The following is a 12,936-nucleotide window of genomic DNA, read 5'->3' on the forward strand; positions in this document are numbered from 1 at the left end:
GTTTGCCAGTCATTACTTTGGCCAAGCAAATAAAAATGTTATTATTAAAACTAGAATCACCGTGCCTCTTGAGTTAAAAGTATACCGTGAGAAAATGCATTTCCTTTTACAAAACTTATAATTCTGCTGGTTTTCCTTATTCCTTCCCATCTTCCTAATATTCTTTCACATTCACCATACCCAGGGAAAGAAGGTGGTTGATGCCCTGAATAACTCGTTCACATTCCTCATCTCTGGAATGAGCCCCCCACTCTCCTTCCTGAGGTTTGTATAGCAAAGCAGTCAATTCCTCCTGGGACACAGGAACACCAGCACCAACTTCATCTGGAAAGGCAGCTATGCATAAAGTGAAAAATCAGAAATAATTAGTTTCTAGAATCATGATATTGCCATTTTTCTTTTAGAAAAATTATAATTCATTTTTTAAAAGCATATTTACTTCCTTCTGGAATTGGCTCCATATCCCAGGGACTCATCTTTTCTCTCTCGTTATTGTCCCAGCTATTAAAAAATAACAAGATACAAATCAAATTCAGATGACACTTTATATACTAGCATCATTTGCATTACTTCTTGGGGGTGAAATTTGTAAAGGGACAATACAGTTTCCTTGAAGTACAACTTTGCTTACACAAATATAATAATAAGCCTCTAATAGAGAAAACATGGTCCATCAATATGAAAGAGAGTCATAAGCTTACTCTTAGTTCTGCTGGCCCTTTTTTTTTTAAATTCCAACCAAGCATACATTCAATGTTAAGCCAGGGTACGGAATAAAAAGATCTCTTTGGAAAATTCCATTCAGGTTAAAAAAGTCGATTTAATAGATCACTTATTTCTATGAGATAACCTACTTTATTCTAACAGGTTGAGTATTATAGCTTCTCCAAAAGTTTATTATTCCCTTTTGATCTACAATATGGAGGCTAAAAGTCAATCTTCACGGAATAAACATTTGTTCTATCATTCTTGGGAAGAAAGCTTTATTTATCAGGAATCTTACAACTCTGGTATTTCATGAAGAACAAAAGTAAATTGTAGACAAACAGTATATCCAAACATAATGCAGTCACTCCTGTCTAGAATTCATACCATTAAATAAAAGACTATGTAAATATTTAGTATTATATTCCAGCTGTAACAATTAATTTAAACACTGAATTAATTTCAGTATTCTTCATGAAATAATAATTGTAATTCTTGTCTAAAATAGAAATACTTAAGAGAAAATACAGGAATAAGGGAGGCAGAAATAAGTCTTCAGTTCCTGCTTTGTGTTAGCATGCATACTGAACCAAAAGGTTTATCACCAAATTCCTTCCTTAAAGGTATTATGATTACTTCCTTACAGGTACAAGTCTTATAAGACTAGGTAAGGTAGGGTTTATAGAAAGTCCATGTAGTACTAAAGTATTATATCAGGTGTAAAAGACCATAAATATACTTACTGAACACTGTAACACTGGAAAGAACTATCAGGATACTCTGGTTGAAAAGGCTGCTGACTCTCCACGGTCCCAAACCACCAGGCGTCATCTATTATACTGCGGAATCTATCACCTACAATGTTTTTAGAAATTCTTAAGAGTGCTCTTGAGAATAATCACTCTGTTCCCACTCTAAACTGCTAGTTTTTGTTGAATACAGAAGCAGCATTGTATCCAGCATTATTAGAAGTTTCAATCTGAGTTTTCCATATATGTGAATTTTACATTTTACCCTCTTCAAGGATTTTGATTTCCAAATGCTAATAATTATTCTGAAATAAATCACATATTACCGCATATAATTTAACGTTTATCAATTACTTGGGATCATCATTAGACATACTGCTTTTTGTACTGCACATATGATACTACAGTTGTTTCTTCTATTTTTTGTTTCACCATTTTGTTTTTAAAAATCTCTTCATGCTAGTTTTGTACCTGTAAATGGCTAAGGAATACGAAACCAACCATATGGACAAAAATGTTTCTCCCACATAAGAAAGGAGAATTTAAAAGTACTAATAGCAGATAATAACATAGTGTTTGCTCTGTGTCAGGTACCATTTTATTCATATCGACCTTATAGGTATGTTCTGATGTGATTCCCATTTTACAGATAATGGAATTGAGGCAGAGAGAGGTTAAAATCTTGCCCAAGATTAAACAGCTAGTGAAGGGGGAGGAATAGAGGGGGAGAGAATAAGAAGGGGAAAGAGAGAAAGGGAGAAAAAGGGAGAGGGGGAGAGGGAGAGAGGAGGAGGGCAGAGGGGTAGATGGAAAGAGGTAGAAGAGGATGAAGAGGGAGCGGGAGAGGGGGTGGGGGGGGAGAAAGAGAGAGAGAGAGAGACAAAGGAGAGAGAAACCCACAATCAGTAAAGGTCTGTTAAAAGCCCAAGTGTTAAGTACTCCATTTCATGGCCATTGACATTTCAAGATTTTCTTTTTAATACAGATTTGTATTCTAATAGAGTAGGTATTCACAGAAAAGGTTTTATGCCACATACAATGTTCATAAAATCACCTAAACGTAACCGAAAAGAAAAATTTAATTTAATTTTTCTAATTTGGCTAACAGCTTTTTCAGTCTACCGGTTTCTTTCTGTTAAATCGGTTTAAAAGTTACTTACTCTACTTCAAACAATAATTATTCAGTGAGAATTCTATACTTACCAATCTGCCAGTTCCTTTCTTTGGCTTCATTATAAAACTGATGTAGCACAAGGAAGTCAATGACATCTGGCATGTCATGATACCTGAGGAGAAAGTAAAGTACATATGATTCAGTATACTGATATAACAGTATATGTTACTTTCTAAACATCCAGGAATATATGCTTAATGTGGAGGTATTGAGCAAAATGTTGCAAATCTCAAGGTCCCTGTGAATGCCTTTACTTAAATTAAAGCCCATCTGTTTGATCTGTTTGGCTTAAATATTTACTTATGACATTATTTATATCACTAGCTATATTACTTATTTACTTACTTATTTATTTATTTATTATTTATTTATTTTTGGCTGCCTTGGGTCTTCGTTGCTGTGTGCGGGCTTTCTCTAGTTGCGGTGAGCGGGGGTTACTCTTCAATGTGGTGTGCAGGTTTCTCATTGCGGTGGCTTCTCTTGTTGTGGAGCACGGGCTCTAGGCGCGTGGGCTTCAGTAGTTGTGGCACGCAGGCTCAGTAGTTGTGGCTCACGGGCTCTACAGTGCAGGCTCAGTAGTTGTGGCTCACGGGCTTAGTTGTTCCACGGCATGTGGGATCTTCCCAGGCCAGGGCTGGAACCCATGTCCCCTGCATTGGCAGGTGGATTCTTAACCACTGTGCCATCAGGGAAGCCCTATATCACTATCTATATTACTTTTATCCTGTCTATTTTATAAGATTGTTGTTTCTTACATTACCCAATTGTGTAACCAGGTCTTCAACAAAACTAATGATGCTTAAATGTCTTGAGGCAATTGATCACATACATAGTTCCATATAAAATTAATTGTAATAGCGCAACTCTAGATATGAGAAGAAGCAACAAGGGAGAATATTTCCTGGATTATAAGAGTCTAGTAAAACAAATGATCCCAAGCCTAATCCAGAAATAGGACATTGAGTGGCCTATCAACAAAGTCCTTGCCTGACCTAAGAATAAGCCTTCGTAATGCCATGGGACAAATGGGTCATGACATTCTTCCCAAACCTTGGTTGAATTTATGACCAACAGGGGGTACTGTAAACAAAAATATGTTGCCTGCCACTCCAGTTCTACAAGGATCAAGTCATTAGCCACTGTAGTTGCTGACCTACAGCACACCCTGAAAGGAATTCAAGATGAAACATTCTGTGTTTTGGATATATGGGCCCCTAGATAGTTAAGATGCATATGTAATGAAGAATTTCAATGACCCCAGATTCTTGCATCTTCCCATATATAGAAAAGCACTAAAATCATTAACTGAGATATCTGATCCTTGTGACTAGCAATAACTAGCAGGATGTATGCTTGACTACATGTATTTCCCAGCCGCCAAAAAATCATATATACGCTGGCTCATTCCCTCCTACCTCTTGAGAGCAGTTTGTCAGAGCTATCTAAGAGGCTGTCTCCTAGACTATAGTCCTCAGTAAGTCCCCAAATAAAAGTGAAACCCACAACTCTCACATTGTACGTTTTTCAGTTGAGATATAGATAGATAGATAGATAGATAGATAGAGAGCTATTAAGTGGAGAAACAAAGCAAGAATTATACAAAGCAAGAATTCAACATTAAACCTTGGTCTTTAAACTCTAAAGCCTGTAGTGCTGTCATGTTTTCTTTCCCATTAAGACTTGTACTCTGCAGAATACATGATAGGGATTAAAATACACACACACACACACACACACACACACACACACACACACAAGATCCAAGATAGATACTCACTTAATGGAAAAAGATTCTCCAGTCATTTTGCCTGAAATGGGGTCCAGAAATGCAAGCTTCAAGCAGCATAGTGTAGGTGGTCCAACCTCATATTTGATTCCTACAATCTTAACAAATTCTTGTTCCTATTCATGAGAATACCAATAAATTATTACTTTCAATATAAATAATTGCCTAACATTTGCATATTATTTCATTATTATTTGAACAATTTAAAAATTATCTGAAACAACATTGTAAATCAACTATACTCCAATAAAACTTTAAAAATAAAAATAAAAAAATAAATAAAAATTATCCTAATACCCACCAGATACTAGGCACTCCACTAAGTGTTAAAAGTAATAAGACATGGCTCTTGACCCCTTAATAGCAATTTGTAGTTTAGTGCAGGGCTATAAACCAATGATAAACAGCAGAATCCCCTTGGGAACCTTTTTAAAATTCATGTTCCTAAACCTATTACTATGGAATTGAGTTCACTATGTCTGGGGTAAAGCTCAGTCATACATATTTTGAAAAAAACTCCCCAGGTTTTTCTCTGGGGAGTTAAGAATTGCTCTGCTGGTTAAGAATCACTCCTCTTGTCACTACTTCTCCCCTGAACTCCTTGATAGTCTGTCAGTGGGAGATCTTTGTGGCCGTCCTCTTGCCTCCTCCAGCCCCACAGAACCCTACAAGTCTCAGTCATGCGTGAGTGCATCTCCAGCCATGTTGGCCAGGCTGGTGTCCAGATCAGCAATTTCTGCTGGGAGCTCTACCGCCTGGAACATGGCATCCAGCCCGATGACCAGATGTTAAGTGACAAGACCATTGGGGGAGGAGATGACTCCTTCAGCACCTTCTTCAGTGAGACAGGTGCTGGCAAGCATGTGCCCAGGGCAGTGCTTGTAGACCTGGAACCCACAATCATTGATGAAGTTCGCACTGACACCTACCACCAGCTCTTCCACCCTGAGCAGATCGTCACAGGCAAGGAAGATGCTGCCAATAACTATTCCCAAGGTCACTACACCATTGGCAAGGAGATCATTGACCTTGTCTTGGACCAAATTCGGAAACTGGCTGACCAGTGCACAGGCCTTCAGGGCTTCCTGGTTTTCCACAGCTTTGGTGGGGGACTGGTTTTGGGTTCACCTCCCTGCTGATGGAACGTCTCTCTGTCGATTATGGCAGGAAGTCCAAGCTGGAGTTCTCCATTTACCCAGCCACCCAGGTTTCCACAGCTGTAGTTAAGCCCTACAACTCCATCCTCACCACCCACACCATACTGGAGCACTCTGACTGTGCCTTCGTGGTAGACAATGAGGCCATCTATGACATCTGTTATAGAAACCTTGATATTGAGGGCCCAACCTACACTAATCTTAATCGCCTCATGAGCCAAATAGTGTCCTCCATCACTGCTTCCCTGAGGTGTGATGGAGCCCTGAATGTTGATCTGACAGAAGTCCAGACAAACCTGGTGCCCTATCCCCACATCCACTGACCTCTGGACACATATGCCCCTGTCATTTCTGCTGAGAAAGCCTATCATGAACAGCTTACTGTAGCAGAGATCGCCAATGCTTGCTTTGAGCCAGCCAACCAGATGGTGAAATGTGACCCTTGCCATGGTAAATACATGGCTTTCTGCCTGTTGTACCATGGCGACGTGGTTCCCAAAGATGTCATTGCTGTCATTGCCACCATCAAGACCAAGCGTACCATCCAGTTTGTGGACTGGTGCCCCCCGTCTTCAAAGTTGGCATTAATTCCAGCTTCCCACTGTGGTACCTGGTGGATTCTTGGCCAAAGTACAGTGAGCTGTGTGCATGCTGAGCAGCACCACAGCCATTGCTGAGGCCTGGGCTCACCTGGACCACAAGTTTGACCTGATGTATGTCAAGAGTGCCTTTGTTCACTGGTACGTGGGTGAGGGCATGGAGGAAAGACAGTTTTCTGAGGCCCGTGAGGACATGGCTGCCCTTGAGAAGGAGTGAGGAGGCTGGAGCAGATAGTGCTGAGGGAGAGGATGAGGGTAAAGAGTATTAACCTGTCTGCTGCAATTTTACACTATTGTCTTGGGACTATCTTATTTGTGTTCTGTGAAGCTGCCCATTGTGGCCCTATCTTGTCAATAAAAGTGATATTTCTATTTAAAAAAAGAAAAGAATCACTCCTCTAGCAGAAATACAGTTTGTAAGTAGGCAGGTGGACATGTTATGTATATGTTTGGGAAAAGGACTTACATTTATGAGTGCCTACAATATTATTTTATAATACCATCCTTATACATTGTTATTAGTCACACTTAACAGATGACAAAACTGAGCCTCATGGGTGCAGTGACTTGTTTCAAGTTATACACTAGTATATAGCAGAGCTGGGATTGAAATTCAGGTCTTATTCCAAAGCCCAGGCTCTTATACCACATATATGCTGCCTCCTAAAATTTCCTATAACCACAGGGTTAGAATTTAAAGTAGGAAATCATATGGTTTATTTATTCCTTTGATTCTAAAAAAAAACAAGAACAAAAACCTCAATTTTCACCTGATTCAGAACAGATGGTAGCATTCCTGTTTCCCAGGAGATGATTATGTAAAGCTCACTTGATAAGAAATTTTAGCACCTTACAACCTTGATACAATTTTTACAAGTGTCAAATCTTTATTTCAATAAATATATACATTCTCTCTTGCATCCTTCCTTTGAAGCATCATTACACAACAACCCTTCATTTACCTGGAAAACTATCATAAAATTGCCCTTTAGTCTCTTGTTCTCAGAGTCGAAAAAACAAAACGACAAAAACAAATGTAAACCTAAGTAGAAATGATGGTGTATGTATCTCTGTGTCTCTTTGTCTGTATTTATATAAGTATGAATGAATGAATGAATATGTATTTACAGTGAGAAAATCCTTCTCTAAAAAATAAACATATCTGTTTTATTCAATGACATGTAGCTACATATGTACTATATCAAAAGAAATAATAAATAAAGCACCACAAAGTCATGAGTTTCTTAGGATTTATGATATTTACAATATCCTAAATCTGCCAGAATCTCAAGCGTGTTTGTGGTCCACATATGCAGTCACAGTTTATAGAGCCTCTAGAACATACAAAGCTGCTGAGGAAAATATCCACACCATGGAACTACTGCTTTGCTCCAATTATATCAATAGAATTGTATACACTACAGGACCTGAAGCTTGAAGGAAATTATGTCAAATAATCAAGACAACAGGTGGCATACAAATTTTGGGAACCATAAAATGTGACCCATAACACTCAGCTGTACAAGAGTATGGTACATCACTTTATCCTGGATGAACAATCAACAGTGAAATATCCAGAAACTGAGAATAAGCCTACAGGCTAATAACTTAATTCCCAAGATACTTCAATTGCATAGCTTATTAATTTGGTGAACTTACCCTGAGATCCATTTTATTCCATGGCTGTTTTTGTAGGTTAACGCTGTATATTTTTGATTTTCTTACAGCCCGTACATAAGCTTCATGTCCTTGCCTAAAATATATAAGCTAAAACAAAAAACATGAGGTATTAAACAGCAGCATACCATTTAACACCTCTATACGTCCCAATATATTCCTACAAATGTCCTCCTCTTTACAAAGAATATAAATAATTATAATTTTGAAAAAATTTATACAATAAAGGTACCTATAATCAAATAATGTTCATTCAGTACTCATGCCTATGTAGCTCTGCGCTAAATATTGCATAATAAAAACACACACAGTCCTTCTTCTCCTTAGCACCTTCATAAATTTCTGAAGAAACAGACTAATGACAAATGTACACAAAAGTGGTCATATTTTAAAGTAATATTTTTCAAACTGTAATTGACATTCTAAAGCATCAACATTTTAATAGCCTACACATTATATATATATATATATATATATATATATATATATTTCTAACCACAGGCTACTAAATACAGTAATTTCTAGACAGATTAAAATTTTTCTTTTGTAAGAAATAATATCAGAACTAGCATGGTATGGAAGGAAAATGAATCCAAGTGCTTGATAAAACTGTTCACCTCTTTAAGACAGCATTCACTACCATATTCTGATTCATTAAAAAAAGTTTCTTTCCCACAATAATTTTTTTCCGTCCTCACACCATACTGACAGGTTCAAATCACCTCCCAACCACAAAAATCTTAGCCTCCTTTAAGGTTCAGAATACTGGATCTGATTAAACAATCAGCAAACATTTCTAAAGTGAATGCCAACCCTGGATACAGCTTATTGTCCCAAACCTGTGCCCACCAGGGTAGAACAATGCCAGTGTGAATGGCCTTGCAGTAATATTTCCTAAATATCCCTGGGTGCACTCTGTACCTGAGAAGCTTAAGATCAGATTGCAAGTAGAATATGTAAGTAATGCCACCCTTCTTGTACATGTAGCTCCTTCCAAACAGCAGGCCTGCTTTGTAGGCGTTTTTCCCACTCTGCTTCCTTTATTTATTATTAATCCAAATACCCCAGAATCATTACACAAAGGCAACCATGGGGACAGGGAAGAAGTCAGGAGACCTGACTGCTGTTGGTGCTACCCTTACAGGCCATGTGACTCTGGCCTTCCACATGCTCACCTGTCAAATGAAGAGGACACTCTGCTGGCAGGGGTGTTCAAAAGATTAATAACAATAACAAAGGACAGAGAGACTAGCATGCATCAGGTACTATCTTAAGTGCCCTACAAATATCCTTTAATTTAATCCTTCCCAGAGCCCTATAAGGTAGATACCTTTATCCCCACTGTGCAGTTGAGGAAACTAGGGCACAGAGAAGTAATTTGTCAAAATCTTATTAGGTTTCATGCACTCCAATGTCCATTGCAGCACTATTTACAATAGCCAGAAGCAACATGGAAGCAACCTAAATGTTCATCAACAGAGGAATGGATAAAGAAGATGTGGTACATATATATAATGGAATATTACTCAGCAATAAAAAAGAACAAAGTAATGCCATTTGCAGCAACATGGATGGACCTAGATTTGTCATACTGAATGAAGTAAGTCAGAAAGAGAAAGACAAATATCATTATGATACCACTTATATGTGGAATCTAAAAAAAAAAAAGGGTACAAATGAACTTATTTACAAAATAGAAGTAGAGTCACGGATGTAGAAAACAAACTTATGGTTATCAGGGAGTAAGGGGGGAAGGAATAAATTAGGAGATTGGGATTGACATGTACACACTACTACATATAAAATAGATAACTAATAAGAATCTGCTGTATAGCACAGGGAACTCTACTCAGTACTCTGTAATGGCGTATATGGGAAAAGAATCAAAAAAGAAAAAAAAAGAGTGGATATATGTATATGTATAACTGACTCACTTTGCTGTACACCCGAAACTAACACAACATTGTAAATCAACTATACTCCAATAAAAATTTTTTAAAAAAGAAAAAAAAAACTTATATTTCCTATAATACTTTTAAAGGGGTGGTAGAGATAAATAGAAGAAAGTAACATAAAAAATACCATACTATGGAGATTTTAAAAATACACTGACATATTCTACCAATCAACACTAAGTCAGAATTTCTAATAGTTAAAAATACAAGTACAATTTTTTTAAAGGTTTAAATATTAGTATATAAACACAACTGTAGTGGTAAAAAAAGTCATTACCATGCTTACCAATAACATGATAAGCATGTTATTCAGATATCCTTTATTATATATTTATTCCTGTACTCAACAAATATTGATCAAATATGTATGTACAAGGCACTGGGTGCTATGGTAACACATCAAAATAAAATCCTTTCCCTCAAGGATATGGACAGACATGTAGATATATGAGTATGATACAAGGCAGAATGTAGTATGTATCATAAGAGAGAAATAATTTAGATGGGAAAGCACATGAAGAAGGAGTGGCAAGCAAATGGTAAGTAGGGATAACATGCAGAAGAAGTTGGCATTTAAGTTAAACCTTGAAAAATGAGCATTTTGAGAGGCAATGACCAGTGGGTAGGGGTATTCCAGGCAAAATAATGAAGGCTTAACACTTAAAAGTAAAAAGTAATGCTGTCATTAAGAGATTGATTATATAAAAGTATGTTTCTGCCTTTATGGGTTCTTTAAAAACATTCTTTAATTCACGTATTTCACTGTCTGATTCACTTATACACCTTTTCCATTACCTGAACAACTGTCATTACCTAATACACATTAGTCTTGAAGCATATAATCATGCACTAAGTTTAACAAAATAAAGGGAAAGGTAAATATGGTCCTATAAAATAGAGAGTAGTCTCAGATCATAGAGTATACAGATCCTTATTCTGTTCTAAGATTTTTTTTTAAATATTTATTTGCTTATGTATTTATTTATTTATTTTTGCCTGTGTCAGGTCTTAGTTGCAGCACATGGGATCTTTTGCTGTGGTGCATGGGCTTCTCTCTAGTTGCAGCGCATGGGCTCTCTAGTTGTGGCATGCGGGCTCAGTAGTTGTGGCAAGCAGGCTTAGTTGCCCCTTGGCATGCAGGATCCTATTTCCCTAACCAGGGATCGAACCTGCATTCCCTGCATTGGAAGGCGGATTCTTAACCACTGGACCACCAGGAAGTCTCCCTGTTCTAAGATTAATCCAAAATTATTTCTCTTAAGCCTCCATAAAAAAAGGCAATAAATACAAGAAATAGTGATTTTGGATATACCCCTAAGAAAGCTCTTCTAAGTTTTTTCATACAGCATTCATCCAGAGCATGTTTTACTAAAATAACCACACAAACGAGCATTGCTCAAAAGTCTGACACTTATAAGAAGACACACTTAGGAAAGGAAACATTTTAATAATATCAAAAGATATTATAATAATAAGTAATAGCTTAATTGTAAGGCTACTTGGTAGCTATCTCTGGTACAAAATATCTATAGAAGACAATTATAGAAAAGTTTGGTAAAATTTTTATTGGTTCCAAGATTTTTAGAACCATTTCCAAGGTTTTGCTCCTTCTTTATTATGATGATAATATTACATTCCTACTATGGGTCTTAAGTTGAAAACTGTGGGTAAGCATTTAATCATTCAAAAATGAATGATTAGTCAATATGTCAGAGACTATACAAGCCAACTAGGGCTCAAAATATAACAATGCTACCATAATTTTCATAAGAAAATCAAATAAAAATTTTTCACTGTATAGAATTTAAATCAATTTTTGACTGACCAATCATAAATATGGCTGTTATTCAATCATAGGTTCAGTAGGAAGGCCTTGTTTGTGAAATGACTTTCCCGTAAGCATTGAAAGGGGTGATCATCCTCTAGAATATTTTCTATCAGGTTGAGCATGGGTTTCTTTTAAAAAAACAAAACAAAACAAAACAAAAACAGTATTAGGACTTGATTAGGATTCAAAATACCACTCAATTGGGCTTCCCTGGTGGCGCAGTGGTTGAGAATCTGCCTGCTAATGCAGGGGACACGGGTTCAAGCCCTGGTCTGGGAAGATCCCACATGCCGTGGAGCAACTAGGCCCGTGAGCCACAATTACTGAGCCTGCGGGTCTGGAGCCTGTGCTCCGCAACAGGAGAGGCCACAATAGTGAGAGGCCCGCGCACCGTGATGAAGAGTGGCCCCCACTTGCTGCAACTAGAGAAAGCCCTCACACAGAAACGGAGACCTAACACAGCCATAAATACATAAATAAAAATTTAAAAAAAAACAAAATACCACTCAATTCTACTATGTGGCAATTAAGATAAAAATAAAGACAATTATTTTCATGGCTTCACAAGACAATCAATTTATCTCATGTTCATTGAGCATCTACTATACTAAAGACTCTGTGTCAGGCCCTACAAAGGACACAAAAATTAGTAAGATTCAGTCACCGTCCACAATAAATATATAATTGAGCAGCACAGTTAAGACTGTGAACATATAACTATAATAGAATTGAGAATATAAATGCCCTAAGACTGACATTAAAGTGAGTACTCTTGAGGTTCCAAGAGAAAAACGTTATTTAACAGAAAACAATTACCTCGTCTCCCATCTGTGGGACAAACGGGGAACGTCGTGGTATGGTATCCAAGATCCACTGAGGGGCAAACCATTCTTCATTGGGCTCACCTGCCATAGAAACCAGTCCTCCTTTCTAAAATATAGTTCACAAACATATAAACTATAAATATATGAACAGTTGTAGAAAAAATAGCAGGTAGAAAATGTTAAAAACATCAGGTTATAATAAAACACAAAATATACAAATTTTAAACATTTTCTTTTACCAATTAATTATGCATAACTTTTGTACCAATAAAACAATCAAGTGAGTAACATGTTCAATGTTGGCTGACAGATAATATGACACTATATACTATCTAAAAACCACAAATTTTACTCTTTATGTCCCTAGTATATCAAAGGAATTCAATACAAGTAACACAATAACTTTTTGCCAATTAAATGATGACCATCAAGAAGATAATTCTGTCTACTAAAGCAAGAGGTTACAGAATGAATACAGAATC

The 12,936-nt window shown here is 37.0% G+C and overlaps 1 protein-coding gene and 1 pseudogene across 1 annotated transcript in view; one reads left to right on the forward strand and one right to left on the reverse strand.

Moving 5' to 3' along the window:
- BRWD3 (bromodomain and WD repeat domain containing 3) overlaps nucleotides 1-12,936 on the reverse strand; it is a 61,560-nt gene that overhangs the window by 23,427 nt on the left and 25,197 nt on the right. Inside the window, exons 13-19 of the mRNA XM_036840240.1 lie at nucleotides 12,447-12,560; nucleotides 7,830-7,937; nucleotides 4,406-4,530; nucleotides 2,658-2,740; nucleotides 1,449-1,560; nucleotides 440-501; nucleotides 181-336 (exon numbers count right to left, since the gene is read on the reverse strand). Coding sequence (XP_036696135.1) covers nucleotides 181-336; nucleotides 440-501; nucleotides 1,449-1,560; nucleotides 2,658-2,740; nucleotides 4,406-4,530; nucleotides 7,830-7,937; nucleotides 12,447-12,560 — 760 coding nt within the window. The remainder of the gene's footprint in view (nucleotides 1-180; nucleotides 337-439; nucleotides 502-1,448; nucleotides 1,561-2,657; nucleotides 2,741-4,405; nucleotides 4,531-7,829; nucleotides 7,938-12,446; nucleotides 12,561-12,936) is intronic.
- LOC118888788 lies at nucleotides 5,095-6,439 on the forward strand (annotated as a pseudogene).

This window comes from Balaenoptera musculus, chromosome X (genome assembly GCF_009873245.2).
Source record: "Balaenoptera musculus isolate JJ_BM4_2016_0621 chromosome X, mBalMus1.pri.v3, whole genome shotgun sequence".
Lineage (NCBI taxonomy): Eukaryota > Metazoa > Chordata > Mammalia > Artiodactyla > Balaenopteridae > Balaenoptera > Balaenoptera musculus.